The sequence below is a fragment of the Lutra lutra genome, chromosome 5 (genome assembly GCF_902655055.1).
Source record: "Lutra lutra chromosome 5, mLutLut1.2, whole genome shotgun sequence".
NCBI classification, from domain to species: Eukaryota; Metazoa; Chordata; class Mammalia; order Carnivora; family Mustelidae; genus Lutra; species Lutra lutra.
In genome coordinates this window covers 107,475,818-107,502,366 of record NC_062282.1, presented here as the reverse complement: position 1 = coordinate 107,502,366, position 26,549 = coordinate 107,475,818, and the positions used below count along the sequence as shown (strand labels likewise).

Below are 26,549 nucleotides of genomic sequence, written 5' to 3'. Positions count from 1 at the left end.
TACTAAAGCAGTGCATCCCAGATACAGCCCTCTGAGGTTAGAGACCCAGGAATCTCCGCACAGCAGATACCTTGCAGCCATTAAAACATGTGAGATTAATTAGCATGAACTGGTAGAGAAACATGTCCCCTACATATCTGGAAATAAAAGCAAGCTGCATAGCAGTAATGCTTAGTATAATACCTTTTATATAAAAGAAGATTTACGTATACTTGCACATTTGTGGAAAGTTATACAGAGAACCATTAATAGTTGTTGACCTGGGCAGAAGGCAAAAGTTCTACTCTATACCCTTTATACTGTCAGGCTGTTTTCATAATAAGCATCTACAATTTTTAAACTAACTTTTATAATTAAACAACTGAGCTCTCCAGCAAGGGCTTGGGGAAATGCTTCTCAACCTCAGCTGCACTTCAAAACCATCTGGATGCTTACATAACTCAACTTCTAGACCCTAGTCCATCTTAAAACCTCTAGGGTCCATGTATCACTATTTTCTAAAAGCTCCATCCCAAAAAAGTCCAATGGGGGTACCTAGGTGCCTCAGTGGGTTAAATGTCAGACTCGTGATTTCAGCTCAGGTCATGATCTCAGGGTCGTGAGATCAAGTCCCATCTGTCTCAGGCTCTGTGCTGGGCTTAGAGCCTGTTTTAAGAGTCTCTCTCCTGCTCTTCCTCTGCCCCTTACCACCCTTGTGTGCACACGTGCACTTTCTCTCTCTTTCTCAAAAAAAAAGTCTAAGGTACATTAAGGGTTCAAACTCATTGTTTTAGATGTTACATGTGCAAATGACAATGTGAGTTATGAAAATTAAAGACACCATCTTGTATAATGACCCAGACAAGAAAACCATCAATGTCTACAGGAGGAAGAACTATAGGCTCGGTTAAACACTTTTTCGAAAAGTAAGCTCTAATACACTGAATCACCTGGGAAGGTTTACCCTCAGAACCCCAAATTCCATTCCACTGAGTAGGGAAGAGAAATCTGCCCTGGAAAAAAGTGTTCCCAGACAGTGACCACATAAGCATTTCACTGGACTCCTACAAAACATCTCGTTGTGATTGATACAGTCCTTAATTTGAAGTTGTATCTTTGTTATGTATTTATTTCAGATGTTTAAAAATATTAATAAGCAGTAGGAAAGAACACTCACCATAATCCCATATCCCTCATGGTATTTTAGAATACAAGCCTTCTATTTCGATGATTTTCTCTGCATATATTTACATGTATAATTTCTCATACAAAAGTGGAATCATACTGAATGCCAGGCTTTGTAACCAGCTCTTTTTTTCATGTATTATAACAAGGATATTCCTTCATGTAATACTTCCTCTGGATGGGCCCACCAGGACCAGGTAACTAACTGTAAAATGTATCCCCAATTAGCTGAAAAAATGGATGTGTGTGAAGGCGTTAATTTGGAATGAAAACTACTCTGCTGAAATCATCAATTCGGTGTTTGCAAGGTTTAAAGCTTAGTTGGTGCATTGACCAACGCAGTGACTGGTGATCAGTCCAGCTCCTCGAGGCTGCTCCTGTTTCAGGAGATGAAGGCACACTGTCATGCATGGAAGAGAAGAAGCTCATGTTCCATCCAAGCCCCTTCCAGGCCAGCCACTAGCTAATCTTACTGTTACAAACCGTTTTCTAACACAATAAAAGGGTTTTTTTGAAGCTGTTTTCTTAAGCAATTTGTTTGTTTTTCCAGGCACTGTGAACTATTTTAACTGAACAAGATTACCTTTGTGGAAACTCTGCAACAGTGTTAGTCATTATGTGATAAATATTTTCAGATTCATTGCTGGCTCCATTTTAAGGCCTCACCCTCATTTTTACTTACGCTATTTAGAATCTTCTGCAAACCAACACTTAACTCTTTTCTGGAAGATGGCAGGATAAATACAAATGAACGGGCAAGCAAATGACGACACAGACACAATCACTTCTCCAGCACTGCCAAGTTCTCACCGCACTGTAATGCCTCGGGCCTCTGTCTCCCTCACCTGTTTCTGGAGGGCAGGTCAAGAGGTCTCATTTGGCTGGGTATCCCTAACTCCTAGCATCAAACTCTAGTACATGGTAAGGTTTTAAGAAAAACATGTGTTCAGTACCCTAGAGTTTTGGCCTTCTCATTGAGTGAGTGCTCAATATCCCAACAGCCTATAGTTTGTGCTCACGAACACAGAAAGTAATGGCCGTCTTATGATGAGGCCTCCTTACTGTGCTGCGTGTTACCAGTTAAGATCACTTCTGAAATCAGATCCTCCTCCTGAATTTCCCAGTGTTATTGACAAGTACCACCATTCACTCCTTTTGGTCACCTAGGCTTGATGCCTCCTTGCCTCTAGTTCTTCAACTATCTCTCTTCATCCACTGTAGCTACCAGAGCCTGTCAGTTCTAACCCTGCAATCTCTCTCCTCTGTCCCTCGTCCACTCCCATGTCTATCAGTCTAATTACAATGCTCAGGATCTCTCCAAGAATTAGATCATGACATCATGCCTTTATATAGTCTGTCTTTCACAGGGAGGCCAGATGAATCCTCCTGGAACCTCAACTGTAACTCTGATCACATCACTTCCCTACTCCTACGTCTTCAAGGGTCCCCACTGCCTATGGATTTATCTTCCATGTGCCTGATCTTGACTTAAAGGTCAATTCATTCAACAGCCCTGTTTTGTGTATGTATAAGTAGAGCAAGGTCCAGGTTCAGGGAGGGAAAAGAGAAATGTACAAAACATGAGACTCATCTTTTGGGAACAGACCACACAATAGCAGAGGCAGACCTGTACAGGAAGAGCTATAAAACTATAAGTGGTAAGAGCTTTTAAAAAAAAGGCAAAATACATGGATGATGGAAGTACAGAAATGAGAAAGATTAATTCTGGCTAGGGGAATCAAGGAAGGCTTCATGAAGGAGGTGGTATTTTAATAAAAAAAAATTAGAAGAAGTATTTCTGATGCAGGAAATAGTAAAAACTAAAAAAAAGACAAATGAGAAAGCACATAATAGCTTCCTGGAATTCAGAAGGAAGTGCTGGGTTAACACATTGGTAGGTGAGGGAAAGAAACAGAAAACAAGACTGAAAAGGTTGCAGTCATCTGGGGGTTCCAGACTGACATGCCCAGAGACCTGTATTCACGGTTAGAGGTTTAGCAGAATTACCTGGTCATAGCTGTGCTCTTAGAGGCACCTCACAGAGGTGTGAAAACTGACTGGAGAGGAAGAAAGGAAGATAGGGAGAGCAGGGGACCAGTTTCTGCAATAATATGTAATAAGAAGTGGGGGCCAGGATTACACCTGAAGCAGGAAAAAATGCATCACTGGCCAGAGTGCATCCAGCAATATCTGTAGGGGACAATGCCATCGACTCACTCTTATTTTATCTGTTTCTTTCCTGCTGGACTGAGGAGCTTCTGGGTCCAGCTGACACAAGTTTCAGGGCCAGCCCAGTTAGGGCTGTGGTGTGTGGCACCGACAGCTTGTGGACCCACCACTGCCCAAGCTTGGTGAGACTTGTCCCAGGTGCCACCCTTGTCCTTCCATGTGTTCCTCAGTCAGAACACTGTGTGTCCTCCTCTGTGGCTCTTGTAGCCTCTAACATCAAGTCCATACTGCTCTCCACTTCCAGGTTTTTTCCAACTCTCTACCTCATCACCTCCTAAACCCAGGCACTGGGCACCTTGCCATACTGCCAAATGGCCGGCCAACTCGCCTGTGCCCCCACTCTCTTCTCCCCATGGGCACTCCCTCCCTTTCCTCTCCAGTCCCTCCCCTGCAACCCTCTTGGAAATCACCTATTCATTTCCTTGCCTCCTGGGGTACGGCAAGGATTCTCCTGCTTACCGTTCTTCCTTCTAGACTCTAGCTTCTTGTAATAACAACAGCTCCTTTGAAGACATACCGTTTGACCATGACATCCTCCCTTTGTCCATGTTGTCAGCTATTTAACTTCAAACCCCGCCCCCCCATCAAAGTTGTTAACATTTGGTGTATATTCTCCCCTCTGCCCCAAGAAACCTGCCAACGCTTCTGGAAGCTAAACCAGCTAACACCACCTAGATCAAGCCTAGATCTCCTCTTAGCCGCTCCCCTCCTCTACGCTACCTCAGTCATCCAGCCCCAGGGGCACATCTTGGACTTCAGCAGAGATATGAACTGTTTTACCTCAAAAGCTGCCCATTCTGGCTCATGCAGCACGTCCACCACAACTGCTCTTCCAGCCCCGCAGGACTCCAGCCCACCTACCACTGTGGTTTCCCTTGGGCCCTCTTCTCTGTTGACAGTCTATGGTCCATTATTCCCAATGTGCGCTTGCCAACCCTAATCTTTTTTTTAGATTTAAAGATTTTATTTCTTTATCTGACAGAGAGAGAGAGAGACTGTGAGCAAGCACAAGCAGGGGGAGCAGTAGAGGAAGAGGGAGAAGCAGGCTCTTCACAAAGAAGGGAGCCCAAAGCGGGACTCGATCCTAGCACCCTGGGATCATGACCTGAGCCCAAGGCAAAAGCTTAACTGATGAAGACACCCAGTCTCCCACACTTGACAACTCTTATATTCCCTCTACTTTTTCATTCACTTCTCTGGAAAAACTCCACCCTTGGAGGGGGTTAGAAAAAGGGTGACACTCTAATTCTATCATTCCTTCTTCGCCTATTAGCTGGGGCGCTTCTATAATGAGAAACTTCCTCTCGTCACCTGTGTGGAAAGACAGAATTGTCTTGATTCTCTCTTTATTTTTTAATTTTCATTCTCCAAAGTGATTAATGATTTTTGTTATTACAAATATCATTAACTTATTCTAATATCCTCCAAGGTAATCGAAGCATTTTTTAAATCATAAATTTATGGATATAACATATCCCCTTGGATATTCCACTGAAACATGTTCAAGTCTATCATTCACGAACAAAACAAGCCAAGTCCCTCACTGGATCTCTTACCTCCTCCTCCCAGCCAAGCTGCCTGGCCACACCTGTGCAGTCTATTTCTTGACCTCTGGCTCACTCCTTTACCGCCTGCCCCCACTCCACCAAAACAGCTCTTGCTGGGGCACCTGGGTGGCACAGGTGGTTGGGCATCTGACAACTGGTTTTGGCTCATGTCATAATCTCAAGGTCATGAGACTGAGCCCTGCATTGGGCTCCATGCTCAGTGCAGAGTCTGTGTGAGATTCTCTCTCCCTCTGTCCCTGCCACTCATGCTCTTCTCTTTCTCTCTACAATAAACAAATCTTTTAAACAAACAAACAAACAAACAAACAAACAAAACAGCTCTTGCTAATGACCACCACTTTGTCAAGATCAAAGTTGACTTTTCCGGCTTCATTTCATCTGATTCATCTGACCACTCTGGGCTGCTGGCCACTTCCTTTCTCCTTGGAGGAGTCTTCTCCTGACAACACAACATCCTGGTTTTTGTCCTCCTGTCGGTTTTTCTAGCTTATCATCTGACTCATCTATGCCATGTTGGCAGTCCTAAGGCTCAGCCTTAGGGCACTATTTTCTCCGCTATACTCTACTGAGATGATCTCGCCCACACCTAAGACTTTACTTATCGCTTATACAAAAATGTCTCACAGCAAATTTGTATCATTACCATTCATCTCTCCCTCTGGACTCCATAAACAACTGCCTAAACGACTGCTCTGTCTCTGCATATGTCTACTTACTACATATAAATAAAGTCGGGATCTATGGAAAAAAGAAAATCACCCTCTTCCCGTAAATGCCAGAACAGAAACCATGGTTGTATTGTAGTCCCAATCATATAGTCATTATGTCATATAGTCATATATGTCATATAGTAGATGCTAAGTTAGTATGCATTGGATGAATGAATAAATGAAAATGAATAAATACCGCCAAATTCCTGAAATTAGTGTGGCTTGTCCTTTTTCAGTAGGCTTATACTTGCTATCACTGAATGTTACTTTATATAAAGTATTTAATATAAAGGGCACATGGCAGTCCCTATACACTGATAAAAAGTTTTAAAAAACATATATATATATGATACAGTTTAGCTGTTTTTATTATTATCATCACTGAATTCATTTTTTGTAGGCAAAAACTATTTTCTGATTACCTCTGAATCCATTCCCAAACACTTGTCTAACTCCATGAGGAAAGCTGGACAAAAGCAAATTCTTACTTTCTGTTTCCCTTGCAATTACAGCCAAGAGACATAGGTCTGGACAGTGAAATATAAGTGGAAGTCTTCTAAGAGGCTTCTGAAAAGGTACTGATTTTCTGGAAATAAATAAAACGTGTGGGGGGGGAACTGTGGCATTCTGTCTTCCTTTATCCTCATGTGATGTGATGTCTGGAGTCAGCAACTATCTCGCAACTATGAGGGAAAGGCCAACAAAACTGCAGAACCACTGAAGGAGCAGAAGCAGCAGCCCACCCCAAGCCTTCTTGTTATATGAGAAAAGTAAACTCTTCTTTTCTTTTCTATTACTTGTATCTAAAAACATCTGACATTCTGCTCACTAACAAGATTCTCTTTCAGACAAACCACCTTACTTTTTTAATCTTTTCTCTTTGTGAATCTTCTAAAATCTTTTTTCTCTTTGTTAAGTTTCTCTGTCCCTCTCCCTAATAATGTAACTGAAATAAAATACCAAGTATATTTACATACACACAAACACATACTTTTTTTTTTTTTTACAAAATAGAAAATGACAATTTAAAAAGTAAAGAAAGATTCCTTAAATTTCTTATACTGAGTTCATCTGCAAATATACAGAGATCAAAATAACATCTGCTTGGTGATATGCCATCAAAAAGAATTTAGGTCTCCTTGCTTTGCTCACTCAGACTAAAAACCAAGCTCTAAGATAAAGTATATTCATGTCTACTCAGGTGCATCAATATCAGCATGTGATATATTCTGATGTAATTCCAAAGTCAAGAATCATATAAATATGCAGCTAGACAAGAAATCAAACATTTATACACAAAGCTTAACTACACAATATAGACTATATTTAATTTTTCCAAAAATGTAGATGCAAGAAGTATAATACTTAAAGAACTGATAAATCTGAATAAATAGATTAAACTATGATTATCCTATTCGGAAGACAAGGATATTTCACCTGTATTCTTAATATGACATGCATTTAGGTTTATAAAGGGTAAGACCTAGTTGGCTGTAGAGAATTTTCTTAGAGTAAAAAAAAAAAAAAAGAGAGAGAGAAAGAGAAAATATGAATTAAATTATCTTGGGCCACTGCCCTTTTCAGTCTGTTTTCAGTCCCCCACCTATAAAACAAGGAGAGTGTGGGACTGGTGTTCAGATAGTTCTCTGCACAGCCTATCCAGGCAAGTCTGCAAGCCTTCCACTCTGACTCAGGCAAAGCAGATCTGCTTTTATCTGTTTAAATATTCATCTTTTATATAAGATACAATTTTCGTTAAAGAACTCAGGAACTAAAAATAACTTGAAAATTACTGGACAAAATGCTCTCCTTGGTCTCTTCTGATATTAATATTCATGATAAAATGATTTCTTTAAGCTCCAAAGCCTTAAATATTTTCAGAGCAAATCTATTCATCTAAATATGTACACAGAAAGTTCATGTGACAATGTGGGCTTGCTTTATTTTCAGAAATATATTCAAATAGAACTAATGTTTTTACCTCGTGAAAATGCCATCCACGATTCCAATTGTTGCTTCCTCTGCAGGAACATAGGAGCCAATCTGAGCCATGATAGTAATCAGTGCAACTTGTTTTATGTAGGAGCTCTTTCCACCCATGTTTGGTCCAGTGATTATCATTACTCTCTCTGAATCCCCCTAGAAAATTAAAAAGAAATTTCACTTGTTGTACCCAAAGGTACATGTAATATCTATAATTTACCTTTTATGTAAATTTTATGTAATATGTAATATCTATAATTTATATGTAATATCTATATAATGTAATATCTGTATTTTTGTGTAATATCTATAATTTATTCCATAAATGAGAATGCATTGGGCAAAAGATGGCTTTCTGGTATTTAAATACATTACTGATTAAGTATCGCAAAGGGAAAGAGGACCTTTTTGTCTTCAACCTGAACCATGCTATTGCAGAAGAATTCTGAGCAATATACAGGATGGTTTCCGCATATGAAAAAGGAAACCAGAAGCAACCTAAATGAGGTAACTACTACGGCTTTCTCATTAAACATTCATCAATCTGACTCTTTGTGTGTTTTTAATATTGCTTATATTTAAAATCTATCAATTTCCATTTATCCATCCTAAAACTGCACGCATTATATAGCTAATTGCTCAAGGCCCTAATTTGAGTTGGTAGCACAAGAATTTCTTCAGTCCTAGATGGACGACTACTGAAGAGGTTTATAATACCAAATTCTAGGTATCAGCTTTATCAGCATTTTTCACTGGCATTTCACCAGAGCATGTAAAGGAGGCAGAAAAGCGGGGGCACCTGGGTGGCTCAGTGGGTTAAGCCTCTGCCTTCGGCTCAGGTCATGATCTCAGGGTCCTGGGATCGAGCCCCACATTGGGCTCTCTGCTCAGCAGGGAGCCTGCTTCCTCCTCTCTCTCTGCCTGCCTCTCTGCCTACTTGTAATCTCTCTGTCAAATAAATAAATAAAATCTAAAAGAAAAAGTGGCAGAAAAGCTCAAACACTTATACTAATTTAACTTCTAGAACTTGCCTCTATTAACCAATTACAGTACTTGCCACATATAGACTTGTCCTAAGGGAAATTGTCCAGCAGGAGACCTCTGCAGCAAGTGAGCCCAAGGCATCCATGTGCTGTGCTCTGTGAACCCACCATGCTGGGCAATACCTGCTTGGTCAAGAGCGGCCACTGTGTAACTCACCAAGAGTCCTAGAGGTGGCCTCACATAAAAGGGCTTCTAGAACTAATCAAATAATCTCTTGGGAGTTTAAACTGAGTACCACCCACCGATTCAATCTGGAGGAAGACAGAACAAGGCCACAAAGCACTGGGGATCATGAGTAAGAAGTTATGAGGAAACAAAAGGAATGAAGAAAAATTACACAGAGCAGGGAGTAAAGGGGTAGTTAGCAATGAAAAGGAAGAAAAAGCAGAGGAGAGGGGTGCCTGGGTGGCTCAGTAGGTTGCGCCTCTGCCTTTGGCTCGGGTCATGATCTCAGGGTCCTGGGATTAAGCCCTGTGTCGGGCTCTCTGCTCGGTGGGGAGCCTGCTTCCCTCTCTCTCTGCATACTTGTGATCTCTGTCTGTCAAATAAATAAATAAAATCTTTTTTTTTTAAAGATTTTATTTATTTATTTGACAGAGAGAGATCACAAGTAGACGGAGAGGCAGGCAGAGAGAGAGAGAGAGAGAGAGGGAAGCAGGCTCCCCGCTGAGCAGAGAGCTCAACGCGGGACTCGATCCCAGGACCCCGAGATCATGACCTGAGCCAAAGGCAGTGGCCTAACCCACTGAGCCACCCAGGCGCCCCCTAAATAAATAAAATCTTAAAAAAAAAAAAAAAAGCAGAGGAGAGCCCAGAGTAGTTGAGAAATTTCATGCCAATAATGAGGGTCTCAAAGTTAAAATATCATAAACTCTTACTATTGAGGGGATAAAAAGAAAACCAGTTCCATCTCTAAAGTTGTCTTATATCCTAATTAACCAGACATTTCCAGACTCACTAAAGCCAAGCTGTACTAGAGATCTTGTTCTCCCTGTGATTCCTTTCTCTTCTGGTTATAGGTAGCTTTAAAATGAGGGTCACATGTCTCCATTACTTGAAGGAACTTGAATGAATCTATGTTTCTTGGAACGGAAAGGGCTTAGCACACTGAAAGCAAAGAAAGAAACTTTGCATGAGTAGAATGATGACAATAATGATTAAAATAAAATTAATTCTCCTACAGAGATTTAAAAATAATAAACCTATTATAAATAGTCAAACTTGGGACCTACCCAAATATTTCAAAAATTTAAATAAAATGAACAGCTTTTTTAAAATTGGCAAAAATGACACAAGAAATAGCTAATCTGAATAATCCTATGTCTATTAAAGAAACTCATCTGTAATTAAAAGCCCTTCCACAAGAAAAACTCCAAACCCAGATAATTTCTCCACTGATTCTTGCAAACATATAAGAAATAGCACTTATCTTACAAAAACTCTTCTACAGAATAGAACAAGGGCAACTCTTACCAAAACACTTCAAAACTCCAACAGAATCTTGATAGCAAAAACCCGACAAGAACATTACAAAAAAGAAAAATTACAGGCCAATTTCATCCACAAAAATGTATGTAAAACTCCTTAGGCTATTAATAAGCAAATCCAAAGCTATATAAACATTTAGAGTTTTTGAGGAATATAGGGTTGATTTAATATTCAAAGACCAATCAATGTAATTTACCACATTAAAAGAATAAAGAAGACAAATCAGATGATGATCTCCAAGGACACAGAGAAAGCATTTGATAAAATTCAGTATCTACTCATTAAAAAAAAAAAAAAAAGGCATGAAAAGGAAATAAAAGGTACAATCTTTGGAAAGAAAATAATACATCTGTCATTAATCCTACAGATCATGATTATGTTTCCAGAAAATTTAAAGAAACCTATAAAAATTATTATAATCAATAAATGAATTAAGCAAGATCTTTGGATATAAGGTTAGTATTCAAAAGTCAACTTTATTTCTAGACTTTAGCAATAAGTAGTTAAAAACAGAAAATTTACTGATAAAATTGACCACAATATCAAAAGAATTCAAATACCTAGGAATAAATCTAACGAAATAAGCAAGATAGGGAAACACAAAAGACACAGCAAACTACAAAATATCTCTGAAAGAAATGAAAGAACACCTAATTAAATGAAAGAATATACTATGTTCATGGACTGAAAAGCTCAATACTGTAATGTGACAATAAATAAATTCCTATGGTTCTGGCATAAAGACCCACAGTGGAATAAAGTAGAAACAGACTGGGGCACCTGGGCAGCTCAGTCAGTTGAGCATCTGACTTTTGACTTCAGCTCAGGTCATGAGCTCAGGATTGTGAGATCAAGCCCTGTGCACAGGGCTCCGCACTCAGCAGGGAGTCTGCTTGTCCCTCTCCCTCTGCTCCTCTCCCTGCTCGCACTCTCTCTCTCTCAAAAAATAAAATTTTTAAGAAAAAGAACCACAGAAACAGATTGATGTGTATATAGTTACTTGATTTATGACAAAGGAGATATTGCAGTACAGTACACAAAGGATGATCTTTTGGTAATGGTGTTTGGTCAAAAGGATGTCCATAAAGAAAAATAAGAAATCCTGACCCCTAACTTACATCATAAACAAAAATCAGTTTCAGGTACATTACAGCTTCGACAGACAAAAAACAAACAAACAAACGAACAAGATTATTAGACAATAATATATGATTTTGGGGTAGAGAAAGATTCTTTAAGAGATCACAAATCCTAATTAGCTATAAAGGAAGATTTAAAAATGGAAGTACATTGGGATTTTATTTATTTATTTATTTGATAGAGAGCACAACCAGGGAGAGCAACAGGCAGAGAGAGAGGGAGAAGCAGGGTTCCCGCCAAGCAGGGAGCTCACTGTGGGACTCCATCCCGGAACTCCAGGATCATGACCTGAGCCAAAGGCAGTTGCTTAACCAACTGAGCACTCAGGTGCTCCCATTTGATTAAACACAAAATGAAAAGGCCTAAAATAAAGAAGTAGTACTCCTAGGTAGTAAAAACACCAAAACAATGGAAAAATGGGCAAAGGACATGAACAGGATATTTATAGAAAAAGAAACACTCAAGGCCAAAAACATATTTTTAATCAGGAAAAGGAAAAGGAAATTGCAGGATTGTTCAAGGGACCTATAAGCTATCTCTAACATTCAAACGAAGAAAACTGAACATTTTTGAAGGAATAATTTTTAAAAGACACTTTCAGAAAATTCATCATATCATCAAAAGGCTTAAGAGTCTACTTTTGTGGCATGTTGGAAGTATATGGAGAGCAATTTGGAAAGGCCTAGTAAAGTTAAAGATTCTGTATTACTGGTCTATATGACCCAGCAATTCCTCTTCTAGGAGTCTACCCTAGAAAAATAAACAAGTACTCAGAAAGGTATTTATTTTCATTCTAGTACTGTTTGTATTCATAATAGGAAAAAAAAGGCAATCTATCATTAGGAAAATGAAAAGATGTACTTTGTACAATTATGAAAACAATCATTTACAAAATAGCATATGACAGGTTCAGTGTGCCATATTTGTGTACACTTTAAAAATACACAAAATTATATATTGTTAAAATATAAATAAATAAAAGAATAAAAATATGCATAAGGATAACAAGTAACACGAGGATAATGGTTACCAGTGAGATAAGGAAGTGAAGGGGGAGGTCTGTAACACTTTATTTACTTTAAATATATCTAAAGTTCGTATCACAGAAGGTCATTCTCTTTGATATCTGAGTGAAGGATAAATGGGTATCTGCTATACTGTTTTCTATACTTTTTCACTCATTTGAAATATTAGGTAGTTGAAAATTATTTAAATGAATTACCTTAAGATTTAATTATTTATTTCATAAATAATTATCATGAACCATCAAACAACTCTTTACAAATCCCTTAACATATTTAGGAAAAATTTACAGTTTCAAATGACATTTCTTTATTTGGATTTCCGGCATATTTACATAAAAATAGAACACCAGAAAAAAAACTCCACATACTAGAAAGTAAAAAATGTAATACAAGGCAGAATAACCTACACAAGGGTTACAATGTGTCACGAGGGGGCCCTGAATGGTGAAGGTGTTGTTGGTGGAGCTGCCTCAAGTGGAATTACCAAACCCAACAAGCAATGGGGGTGGGTGATGGAAGTGCAGACACAAAACAAATTTTTTAAAATAAGTAATTAGGAAAGCTATGAGGAAAAAAAAAAGTATACCCTTTATCTTATAGATACCTTATTTCTTCCAATCACTTGAAAGATAAGAGGATTTATACTTATGGCTCAATTAGGTATCTTCTTCAAATGGGAATAAAAAATGTGACAGGGTACTAACATGTCAAGAGAGCTCTGCAGGTCTCCGTTTCCTAAATTCTAACGTGAGGGGGTTGAATTAAATGATTTCTCATCCTCAAATTCTATGACCCTCTGAAAAATAACATGTCCAAATTCAGGCATAAGACAGTATGTGGCTCTGGGTTGAATCAAAGAGGGGAAGCTGTGGAATTCACTTACAAGAAATACTTGGGAAAAATGGTACACAGTGACCCCAGTCAGACATGCGGTCCCTTCTGTGGAAGTGGTCTTTCCAGGCCTACCCAGCATCTGAAGATTTCAGACAAGAACTCAGAAGATTTTAAGGAGTGAAACACTTTCAACTCAACTATCTGTAGGTAATAAAGTGTTGCTTTGCTAATAAGCACTAATACTTATACCTGTAGTGGGAAATAAATTATATACTGGGCACACTCTAGTAAATACTAATGGGGAAAAAAGAGACTGTGAAGATTCAGGAGGTATTCTGAGATGCATAAATACCTCTTATCTGCATCTCTATTGCCACCATCCCGGTGGGCCACAGCAGCAGGTCCTGACTAGTCTCTCTGCTTCTCTGCCCACAGATCATTCTCTACGTTGCAGTCAGAGTGACTGTCTTAAATATTAAAACAGAATTTGTCTCCTGCTAAAAGCCCTCAAATAGCTCCCCAGTGTTCTAATACTAAAGCCCCAACTCCTCACCATGACCTAACGACCATGCCCGCCTGTGCGGCCTAATCTCCTCCCCAACTCCACACGTTACCTCAGCACTAGCCTGACTGGATTTATGTTCTTCTTCCACCTGACATAAGATGCCAAGCTCATTCCTGCCTTTGGGCCTTTCCATAGCTTATTCCTTCCATCTGAGATGTTCTTCCCTGAGATTAGATCCTTTCCATCATTCAAGTCCAAACTCAAACTTCAGCTTCCAGGAGAGACCTTTTCTGGCCACTTAATCTACCTTAAGCCCCTCTAACCTGTCATACTCTATGCTGTTAGCCCATTTTTTTCTTTATACCTTTTATCCCTCTCTGTAATTTCCCTAATTTTCTTGTGTACTTAATACCAATGTCACTGCTAGAAAGTTTAAGTTCCCAGGGCGCCTGGGTGGCTCAGTGGGTTAAAGCCTCTGCCTTTGGCTCAAGCCATTATCCCAGAGTCCTGGGATTGAGCCCCTATCCACCTCTCTGCTCAGCGGGGACCCTGATTCCTCCTCTCTCTCTGCTTCTGTGCCTACTTGTGATCTCTGTCAAATAAATAAATAAAATCTTAAAAAAAAAAAAGAAAGAAAAGAAAGTAAGTTCCCATCTTACTTCCCATCCCCACTGACTACAAGGTCTGACAAAAAGAAGGCACTTAATAAATACTGGTGAAAGGCACCACGACAGGGATATTCACCACCCTTACAGATGAAAAAATCATCTGCATTCTCTCTAGAACTAGTCAGGAATATGTGACTCCCTTTCCTCTACAGTCCCCAAGATGACAGGGTAAGTGAGGAAATGATCAAGAATCTCACGTGTGCATCTACCTTCCAGCACAGGCTTATGTATCAGAGGCACCACACATCAGAAAGTCCCAGATGTGAAAAACCCATTAAATCTATCTGGAAAACCAGTGAGGATGATTAAGCATTCCAACGGAATAGCCAGAAGCTGAGAGCTGGCAAAAACCACGTTTTTACCCATTCTGGAGCCTACTGAATTTCCCAGGGATGCAATTAACTAGACAGTCGAGACGATGTCCACACCTGTGCCAGGCATGGAGCACGATGCTGCACACAGATCAAGTTCTCAAGAAGACACAGAGGCGGCACTTGGGTGGCTCAGTTGGGTGGACATCTGGCTTTGGCTCAGGTCATTATCCCAGGGTCCTGGGATGAAGCCCCACACTGGGCTCCCTGGTTAGCAGGAGCCTGCTTCACCCTCTCTCTCTGTGCTCTCACTCCCAAATAAATAAATAAAATCTAAAAAAAAAAAAAAAAAAAGAAAAGAAAAAAGAAAAGACAGATCGATGGATGGATGAATGGCGATAAACCAACACTGAAGTATTGTACCAAGGGGACTGTTTCTGGGGTGTACCTATGGCCTGGCCTGAGTAAACCTTTGAGGAAGCTAGAGTTCAATCTTTAAAGTTTCTGCCTTAGTACTGGTGATGTCACTGGTGACAGCACTAGTCAATAAAATCTTAGTATTCTCTATCAAGTATCAAACACGGACTCTAAAGCAGTAAGTTTTGAGATAACTAATTAGTTTCCACAAAGAATGCTGTCATCTGTGGAAAGAAAAGAGAAGTGGAGATGAAAACTAGAAGGCAATTGTTAAGGTAGCATAAGAAAATCACAGCTAGCACATGCCACAGGTAACTGTGCTAATGACTGGGTAGGCATCACCTCATTCTGTTCTCACAATGGCCTTACAGGGTCATACAAGTACTACTACATTCCCATGTTACAGGCGAGGAAACAGGCCTGGGGAGTCTAAGGACCTTGCCCAGTAATGTGGAGCTACCAAGCAGCTGAATGGGGATGGTAAGCGAAGATCATCCCCCTGACAGATGTCTCACAGCGGCTCCCTTCTCAATGACAGGCAGACACAGTCACTGCCAGATACAAGGGCTGCTCTAGTGCAGGGCCAGCAACCCTGGGTCTATTGTTGGGTACACTGTGATGACGGTCAGTCAGAATGCCCCTGAAGTCAGGAGATGCACTGCAAAAATAAAATAAAATGAAAGGAAACAATAAAATTGTCACGTTAATTTCAAAGACTTGGGCATCAGTTAATTTTCTACAAGAAAGGTTTCCTTCCTTGACAGGTACAGATATTGACATCGATCTTCAAAAAAGAATCATGGCAGAACTATTTTTATAATAGTTGCAGACTGCTGAAAAAGTTTGGCAGTTTTAAAGTGTTTTATTCCCTGAACATGTCAATCAATAACAGGTTACAGTGAGAAACTCCCTAGTGAAAGCCTCCTCCAGATAAGCTCTTAGCCAAATCCTTGCACTTTTAACCCAAGGAGAACTACAAACAGAAAGGGGGATAATGAAGTTGGAGAGGAGCACAGGCTGTATGCTGACATGCTAAGGAAAGGGTCCAGACCCTTCTGATGCCTGGATCCTGTCCAATTTATATTCCACAGAGAGCTAGTTGTTACTCAACCTAATCCTCTCATTCTGTGGATGAAGAAACTGAAGAGTACAGTGGTCTATCCAAGATGATAATAAAATAACAGCTAACCAAGGTATGAATTTATGCCTCTAATCAACTCCCCCACTACCTTTGTGTACCAACAAGTGATATGTGATGAGTTTTAAAAACAGAACAAAGAAAGTGCTAGGATAAAAAAGAGATTATTTCTGGCCAGAGTAATAGTGAAAGCTCTGAGAAGGCAATAATATCTTTTTGCTCATGAGGGATGAGTAGGAGTTCCATCAATGGAGATGGGTTATAGAGAGGAAGACAGAAGAAGGAACATTCTGGGCAGAGATAGCAATATAGGTCAGAACACTTTAAAAAGTAAGCAGTTATCATACATAATATCCTTCTTTATCTCACTGTATCAGAAGCAGGAAGAAATGGGCACCACGAAAAGAAGTAACAAAAAACAATGTTAAAATGCCATTGGTGGGGCGCCTGCATGGCTCAGTGGGTTAAGCCTCTGCCTTCAGCTCAGGTCATGATCTCAGGGTCCTGGGATCAAGCCCAGCATCAGGCTCTCTGCCCAGCAGGGAGCCTGCTTCCTCCTCTCTCTCTGCCTGCCTCTCTGACTACTTGTGATCTCTCTGTCAAATAAATAAATAAAATCTTTAAAAAAAAAATGCCATTGGTGTTTCCTCAATTTTTAAACAATGTGATCCCATGATCATCCTATGTGAAAAATACACTTATAGCAAAATCTATGCAAATAATCCAGGCACAGAATTAAATTAAACCTAATACTCAGACATATTTTTATGGGATGCATTATTGTTAGTCTATTTGGTAATTAAGTACAAAGAGTCAACAGCTTATGAATACAAATACAATGAGTCTTACTTTTATATAGCCAAACCAAGCATTTCTGGGGTAGTGAGAAGACTCTGTCTGGGAGAAGGGAGGAAAGGGGAAGCTGGTGATTCTTGTCCCCTCTTGTACTCCTTCATCTTTACCAGTTTCAAGCATCATTCCTGTAACAAATATGTGAGCACCTACTATGTGCCACACATGGCCAGGCACTGAGGTGCTTAAAGCCCCTTCTCGATCTCAGGAGAAGGGACTGTAACCAGGGTTCCAGTGTCCACCCAGACCCAATCCACAAGAGCTGGCTATGGACTTCCCTTGGGCCACAGAAATCTACCAGGTTCAAGTACTTCCTGGGAAACTTCCTGCTTTGCACATTCAACTCATTTTCTTCCCTTCCACAAATTGAGAAGCTATCAACTACAATTTTCCCACTCTCTCTTTCAATAAGGGGAATTTATATTATTTACATTAAAAACAAAAAACAGGGGTGCCTAGATGGCTTAGTCAGTTAAGTGTCTGCCTTCAGCTCAGGTCATGATCCCAAGCTCCTGGGATTGAGCCCCATATAAATAAATAAATTAACATGTGCTTATAAATAAATAAATAATAAATAAATAAATAAATCTTTACCAACAAAAAACACAAAGTCAAACTCTAACTTTAGTCACTATCAAAAATCCATCCATTAGGCATTCGGTTTAATAAATAAAGAGTCCTGAGATGGTAGCGGATTGTAGTGGTGTTTCCCAAGCAGGATATCTTGGCACATTATGCCTTGGTCTGTCTCATGGGTTACAGGGATGCTAAGAAGCCGACGTCCTAATCCTCAAGGTGGCAGGTGGCCAAGCTCTTTGGCTCCAAGCAACCTTCTCCTTTTTCTTTCATTCCAGTGTATCATCAAACTCCTCCTATCATTTTCTTTTCTTTCTTTCTCTCTCTCTCTTTTTTAAAGATTTTATTTATTTGACAGAAAGAGAGAAAGTGAGCACAAGCAGTCGGAGCAGCAGAAGTGGGGGAGAAGCAGGCTCCCTGGCAGGGAGCCTGACGCAGGACTCAATCTCAGGACCCTGAGACCATGACCCGAGCCAAAGGCAGATGCTTACCGACTGAGCTAGCCAGGTGCCCCAAATTCTCATCATTTTGAAGTTGTGCTACAAAGTGAAAACAATTGAAAAGCACTGGCTTGCCCTAGAATACTGTTGTGTTTTGGGAGAGCGCTCAAGATCACTCAACTTGGGTAACCTCTGGCATGTCAATTCTCTCTTTCTGAGCCTTGTTTCTTCATAAGTAAGAAGATACGGTTACACTAAATGACTTCTATTTTCCCTTCTAGTTCTACAGTATAATTAGTCAGCAAATTGTGATATTCCCCATATAACATCCTGAAACATAACATCTTGGAGGGGGGAGGCAAAAGTTTAAAGTGAGATTTGAAGACTGTCCAAGGCTTGTGGCTATTTCTTGTTTATTTACCATATATGATCAGGTGCCTGCTAAGTATGAGAGAACTGTGACTGACAGTGGGATCACAACTAACCCAGAGAAAGCCCATTCTGTTACTGTGAAACTCACAGTGCACTGGGAACCACAGACAAAGGCAGTTATAATTTACTGGTTAAGTACTAAAATGGGGAGAAATATGAGTGTTACCGGAAAGCGATGGGGTACCCAAACCCAGCACTGGTTAGGAAAGGCTCGGTGCAGACAGTGACACCCAAGACAAGACTTCAAGAACAGCAGGAGCTAGAGGGTGGGGTGGGGTGGGCTGTGGGTGTGTGTGAGGCAGGAGTGGATGGTATGGAGAAAGATGACATTCTAGGCAGAGGGAATACCATCTGCCAAGTCCCAGAAGCACAGTAACTTGGGAACTATATGGCTGGAATTTTAAGCATGCTTTTAAATGGGAGAGTGTTAGGACAGGTTAGGAAAAGCCCTGTGGCTGCAGAATGCAGAAATGTGCCGGAGAGGGGCAAGATGGAGGTGGGAGATCCCACGCTGCTGAGTCTACAAACACTCAGATTATAGAGTGAATCAGGGTAGGAAACAAAGAGAGGATTTAAAAGAGTATTCCTTTCAATTCTGCTTGGGGAAGTCAAACTGAGGTTTCCTAGAAGATGTAGAAGAGCCAGGTCCCAAAGGATAGAAAGGAATATACAGTAACATCTGGTTACCATTATAACAAGTGTGATCTTCAGATTAAACTATATCTCTAAATTCTGAAAACAAGGTAGGGTAAATATGTTTAAAAGTTTCTTAAAAAGTTCGGAGTACCTGGGTGGCTCAGTCGGTAAGGTAAAGCGTCTGCTTTCGGCTCAAGTCATGATCTTGGGGTCCTGGGATTGAGCCCCCTTGTCGGGCTCCCTGCTCAGTGAGGAGCCTGCTTCTCCCTCTCCCTCTGCTGCAACCTCTGCTTGTGCTCTCTCTCACTCTTACTCTCTAATAAATATATAGCCTTAAAATTTTTAAAAAGTTTTCGTTTAAACCTACTTTCAGTGAAACTGAAATCAACCTTCAGTGTTAGTGCCTGAGAGGGCCTTTTCATCAGTCTTCTTTCCATGTTCATGTAATTTCCCTGACGGATTCAGAATCAAAACTGCTGTACATACGTCATGATCATTCTAAAATCTGTAACTCCAGCTCAGACCCCTCTCCTGGTCTATTCCTATCCATCAATCCATGTTCCCATTAGGATCTCTACCCAGTGTCCCCCAAACACCTCAAAGTTCATAGTTCCTCTCTATTTAATCCTTTGCTATATTCTTGCATTCTAGAAAAGCTAATATATAGCAGGCCAAGAAAATGTTAGTCTCTTAGGTACCATTTGGATATCCTCTACTTTGAAATGCCTGCTCATTTAAAGCCAATTTTTCTACCATGTAATCTGTTAGTTCCTTCAGGGCCTTTTAAAGTATTCTATTACTATTAATTTAATTGAGTGTGTCTCCCACCAGATTAGGAAGGTATTCTGTCTCTTTCTTCTGTGTAATTTGATCTCAAGCACAATACTGACATAAAGTGTGTCAAAATCTCTAAGAACAAAATATTCATAAAATAATGCTAATAAAAATACAAAGTAAATGCCAGATTACAAAATGTGAAGAGTATTCTTAAAACTGGGAGCAGAAAAGTAGGCAGAAAGTTGGCTTGTTCAGAAGGACTATAATAAGTTCACTTAACACAGAATCCAGAAAAGTACACTTATAATCACATGTACAAAAGACCATTTCTTAAAATTACATGATTATCAAAAGCAACAATGTCATTTGACTTTCAGGAAATTATTTTCAGGCTATATTTTATAATTAACACCTATAAAATATTTTAAATTGAGTTTTACATAGTAAGTTCTTTTTCAACACTATCCCTATATATAAATTTATACCCTGTAAAATAGAATGCACTTCACCATAGCAACAGTTCTATATCAACTCCTACTCAAGTTAGAAAAAGCATATGTAAAAGAAATGAATATTCTGGAATATTCTGAAGTGCCTACTGGAAAAAAATCACTCCATTTATTTTGTAAAAATTTAAATATAAAAGTTTAATGTTTCCTTAAAACATTCTTATAATTAGGCAAAAGGCTAGTTTAGTTTCTCAAATCTTGCTTTATTAAATAGTGTAATACATTTTTAAAAGAAAGCAAAAGAGGGAAAAAATAATGAAAAAGCAAAGAAAAAAAAAACCCAATGTCAAGAATAACATACTTGGGATTGAGCTGGTGGGCATGCTAGGGGATGGGAACAGTAACAGGAAATAATGTTCAAGTGATTTATAAGTAAAATATAAACCAAGGTATTAAATGTTGCAACTATATTACTTTCTCAAGGAAAGCTATACCCCACTGGTATAGTGAGAACTGAAAAAGAAATTCTTATGTTCACATAGCCTTCCTTTAAAAGTCAATAAAGCATCAAGAAGTGTTAACTTGGCTTGATAAATTAAGTCAATTACAAATTCCCTCATGAGAATGAACAAGTTTATAGACTTTGGGGATCAGGTTATATACTACCAACAAATCTATGTGCTGCATCCAAATGTAATATTAAACTAAATGTAACTGAAAGCATTTCCTTTCACTCACCACAGCTGTAGCCAAATTCACCACATGCACACCTTTGTCGCCCTTGCTCACAGCCCAAGAGGGAGTACTCTGTTATGTTCTCAACTCCCTTGCTGTTTGTTCTGGGCTACCTTTCTCTGACCTAATTTCTAGCTGCTGCACTACATCCCAATTCTCCCACTGACCCAAAGTCCCAACTCCTTCTGTTTCTAATATCCTTGCTTACCATTTCTTTTAAACAGGCTTAAACTGAAACCTGGCTATTGTTCATTTGGAGGCTGAGCTTTCTGCCACTTCCTACCACACATATCCCAGAGTTCAGAGGTTGCTTCTTACGTGTTCTTACGTGTTTCTTTAGAACCTGACCACCCTCTCTGCTTGTCTTCACTTCAGGTATCGACAAACTTCCAGGTCACCGGTCTCCATCCCTGACACCTAGAACACCATCAGCTTCCCCTCCAAATGCTGATGTTCTCTTAGATGATTTCAACATTTACGTGGGTGACTTTTTCCCAGACTCTGTTCCTTGATTTCTTCTCCAGTTCTGCTACTCATCTTCCATGGCCATACCTAGGACTTGCCGCCTCCAGAAGAGCACTACCTCCGAAATCCTAAAATTGGTCATTCATTCTCTGATACAACGACCTCTCCCGCTTAGCTCCTCCCTACATACTAATTCTCCGATCTCACCACCAGATTATTTCACTTGATGTTGACATAGATGCTCTTACCTTAACCAAACTCTAGTCCTAAGCCCTCTTCTCCACTAGGCTTCAGTCTCGTCCTATAAAAACTCACACTTTCAACATAAATGATTTTGTTTACTCCTCCCACTGAGAGTTAGTTCATGGCCATGTTCTTAGGATAATCCCAAACTCATTTTAAGTTCCTACAAAAAAAAGTACAAGACTGGCCGGAAAATTTATGGCTTGTTCCAGCCAAAACTTGACAACAGGCACAAAGGCCCCTGAACTTCCTCTTAAAGCAATGACTTCAGAAAGCTTACAGTTATAAATCCTTTCTCTGCCTTACTGAGGTGTAACTCTTCTGCAACCTAGAAGAGGCGAGCCATCTCTGAAATACAAACATTCTAGAAGATAACTCTCCTTTTCCTTCTACTCCCTGTGTGAGGGCATATGCTCCAGATGCCAGTCAGTAAACCCAGAGGGGTTTCACATTAACCAATACCCTTTCCTGCTTTTTATAATTTCGACTCCCTTGAATCTGCAAGATAACCCTCCACTCCCACCCCATTCCTCCCCTCAGTCCCTCATTCTCCCTTCAAAACACCCAGTCACCTCTGCATAAACTGAAGTTGAGTTCAGTTCACACTGGACTCTTTACTGCAATTACATTATTGAATAAAATCTACGATTATATCACTTCAATTAGCGTATGGCTATATCTTTGACAATGTAACTCTATGTAACACAAACACACACACACACACACTCCATCCCACAAGTTTGCTATTTTTCAGAGCTTCAAATATTCTGTTGCTGGCATTCTCATTCCCTTAGGGGGGGAAAAAATCAAAATTCCTTAATATGGCAATGAGCAAATTGGCTTCTTCCTTATATCTGAACCCTTCTTTACACTCTATGCTCCACATCACTCACCATCTTTCACTTCCCTGAATTCACCCTGCTCTGCCTCACTCGCAGCCTCTGCCACACTGGTGTCTGGACTTGGTATACTGCTCTCCACCTCCCTGGCCTATACTGACTCCGTCTTCAATTGGTATTTTATCCCCAAGGAACCCTCCTTGATGCTCCCTCTACACTAAGCTAGGCTGACCTTGCTACATGCTCCCAGGACAACATGGTTTCCAATATTGTGTATTATAATAGCCTGGCTACCCTCTTGCTTGATCACAGCACCTTAAGGCAGGGAATAGTTCTGTCTTGCTTACCACTCCCTGTTCTAATACTTGTTTCACTACCTGAAACTAAATAGGAATACAGTAAGTATATGTTAAATGAATAAATCTTTAGGGTCATTCATGTTCTGTGAGAGAGAGAACGTTAGCCCGTGTGACAAAGTTCTCATCAACAAAATCAGCCGAGGCATCTCCAATTCTTTTGCAGAACATTTTAAAATACTGAAAGACAGGACAAACATATAGCATGAAACACTACTAGAAATTTGCAAAAACTCCAGTATGATTCCACCCTATTAGCATATTTGGGCATTTATAAATGAAAACTATGTATAGGGGTTACTTAGGATAACTAATTAAGACTAACCCTTTAGTTGCTAAATCTTTCCATTTAATCTCTCATTGGAAATGACACCAACTCCATACTTGGTGCTGAATATAAAACTACAACCCAAGATTACTATATTTAACGCCAAAGTTAAATCCTGAGTAAATTACAAAAATACTTATTTTGTATTTAAAAAATTGGATCAGTGTTAACACCTTTGACTTGTTTACTGGCATCATGTGGTACTTACTGATAAATTCGTACTGTTGGGAACATACTGATCCTGTTCTCCCAGCAACATGTCAATCACAGGGTGCCGACCATTTTTAATCACGATTTTCCTCTCCTCCTGCAGAGTTGGTCTGCCAAAAGAAGCATGTTTCAATTTACTAGGCATGAAAACTGCCTTTTAAAAAAATCTCTAAGTTCTAGCATAAGAAATAATGTTAGTTTAAGTAAACACACACCCAAAATAAGGCTTCGAGTATAAAAGCTAAATTTTAACTATAAAATAAGAATTGGGAGGACAGTAATTATAATAATAGTGCTCAAAGCACAAACTTTAGCAGTCTTACAATAGCTCCACTGCTGGAGTCTACTTTACAAGATCTTGTTTTCCCTACTATTCTCTAAGATCAACATTTTCATTACTAGAAGTTACAGTTCAGATTATTGCCATTTAAATCATTTTTAGTAATAAGCATAATAAAGGAAGTCACTGAAAATTATTTCCAGATTTAATTATTACATTAGTAGAAATTATGTTATGTGTTAGACTTGGAGACCTTAAATTTTCATATCCTGTTTAAGTGAAACATCTTTCTATGGTCTTTGGTATCTTTCGTTTTTTTTGATACAAAATTTTTTTTTTTTTTTTTACCTTGCTGGTCTTCCTTTCTTAGCTTTTATATTTTTCTGTTTTTATCTATAGCTTTATTTATTTTTCAAAGCCCCTGTGAGCACTGCCCTCCCCTCATTCTCCTCCCCGGAGATCAGTGTGGTGTCTACCCTTCCCAACTTTCTTCTCTGCATTTAGGTTTTTACACACTCATTGCACTGATTTGTGATTCTTTAAAAAAAAAAAAAAAAACAAACACAGCAAAACAGGGCGCCTGGGTGGCTTAGTGGGTTAAGCCTCTGCTTTCGGCTCAGGTCATGATCTCAGGGTCCTGGAATTGAGGCCAGGGTCGGGCTCTCTGCTCAGCGGGGAGCCTGGTTCCCCCTGTCTCTCTCTGCCTGTCTCTATGCCTACTTGGGATCTCTCTCTGTCAAAAAATAAATAAAATTAAAAAAAAAAAACCAGCAAAACAAATCAGGATCACACTGTAATATATTATTCCATAACTATATTTTTTCCCCTTCACATTCAATACATATTTTAAAAAAATAGGTTTCACCATTTACCAATGGACTCTTATTTTTTTTTAATACTTTCAAGTCATTTTACAAATAATTTGCAGAAATGGCAACAAAGGGGTAGTAAAAACAAAACAAAACAAAACAAAAAACCCAAGACAAATTTTAGTGAGAACTTAGAGCAAATCTCAAATTTTTATTCCACATTTTCCTGGACTTAGAGGCAATATACTTGGAATGGGCAATACACTCTCAAAGTAATTAACTGCTCCTTAGCTGTTGTGCATGCACCTAGACCACAGTCATTCATAAATACTGATTCTAGATTTCCATACATTCCTAAAATGTTCTAGCTTATCATAACTTTGGGTTCTTCTCCTACTTGCATGGACAAAAATGCAATACTTGGATTTTTAAAAATATTTAAAGCTTATCATTTTGTTGAGGAGAGGACAGCCATCTTTTTTGCTCCACAAATGCAAAATATCTTCAGTTTTATATTTATAAATACCAAATCAGAGTAACAGATCCAATCAATACTTTTATTTCACAACATCTATCTTCTTTTAATCTTCTGCCTTCAGCACCTGTACACCTATAAACAGTATTAGGTAAACCTTAGTGCACAGACATCACAAAAGACAAAGGAACCACTACATGTCAGGATGGTTCAGGTTCTCGTCAGCAAATGTTGTATGATGTGTGATGCCTGTGGAGTAACTAACTAGAGAAGAACACATTCCATTTTGTCCTTAGAAATACATTATTCACACACTGACTCTTAAGCTTGGGAAAATTCACCTAGGCCACTGTCACCTGAACACTTACGATCTGAGATTTTGTTTATACAAGAAATTTCATCATCATCGGTAGTATCTAGAGCACTGCAATCTTTCTCTTTGCATTCATCTTTTGATTAATCTAATAATTGTGAAATGTCTTCTTACTTTTTTCGCCTTTTCTATTATGGGTGAAAAACTTAAAAATTCGGAATTCTCAACTCTGTTCAATGAAAGTTAGAAGCAGCAGTTATGTGAAAGTTAATTATTACATCAATAGAAATTAATTAATTATAACTGTAACAGTTATAATAACTGTTGTAGTTAGACTACAACAGTGCTATTTTTAGTCTTTTACAACTTCCTGAAGAACGATGCAGCACTTTGGGCAATACAATTAGAACAAGGAAGGATGGTGTGATAGTGATTATTATCTCACCTTTGTATCGTCATTCTCTAGTTTTCTTACATTTGGACTTTTTAGTAGAACTAATTCATAAATAATACAAAGTAATTCTTGAATGATGAAAGAGCAAGATGCTCCAGATACAGAAAAGATAAAAATCATTAAAGATCCCAAAGTACATGTCAGATTTATAAAAGGGTCCAATGGACCCACATGGTAAATGCAAAACAGGATTTTATTCTCCTTTAAAGAAAAATGTGAATTTTTCTCTTTGTTCTTTAAAAGGCCTTTAAGAAATTTAAAAAGTGAAATTAGGTCCAATGGAACCTGATGGGATGCTATACTTAAGATTCAGGATCATTTCTTGTCAGATCTTCAGTGTTCTTTTGAAGCTGCTGCATAGATAATTCAGTTGTTCTCCACTGTTGAACATTTATACTGTGTCTAGATTTCCACTATTATAAACAATACTGCAACCAATCTTAAATTTATGTCCATTGGCACATGGACAAATGCTTCTCTAAGCCAGAGTAAATTCCTGAAGTGTACCTTCTAAGTCATAGGGTATGCATATTTTTTATTTTAACATACAGAAATACTGTACCAATTTAACTTCCCACCAGCAGGATATGAAACTTGTTTTTTCATAACTTCACCTAAGTAGTTTTATCAAATTTTCTAATTTCCAACAATGTGTT

At 39.1% G+C, this 26,549-nt stretch overlaps 1 protein-coding gene across 2 annotated transcripts in view; it reads right to left on the bottom strand.

The window, feature by feature from the left end:
* The window catches only part of MSH3 (mutS homolog 3), a 184,016-nt gene that overhangs the window by 29,977 nt on the left and 127,490 nt on the right, over positions 1 to 26,549 (bottom strand). For both annotated transcript variants that reach the window (XM_047729374.1, XM_047729375.1), the window contains exons 19-20: positions 23,561 to 23,672; positions 7,653 to 7,810 (exon numbers count right to left, since the gene is read on the bottom strand). In XM_047729374.1, coding sequence (XP_047585330.1) covers positions 7,653 to 7,810; positions 23,561 to 23,672 — 270 coding nt within the window. The remainder of the gene's footprint in view (positions 1 to 7,652; positions 7,811 to 23,560; positions 23,673 to 26,549) is intronic.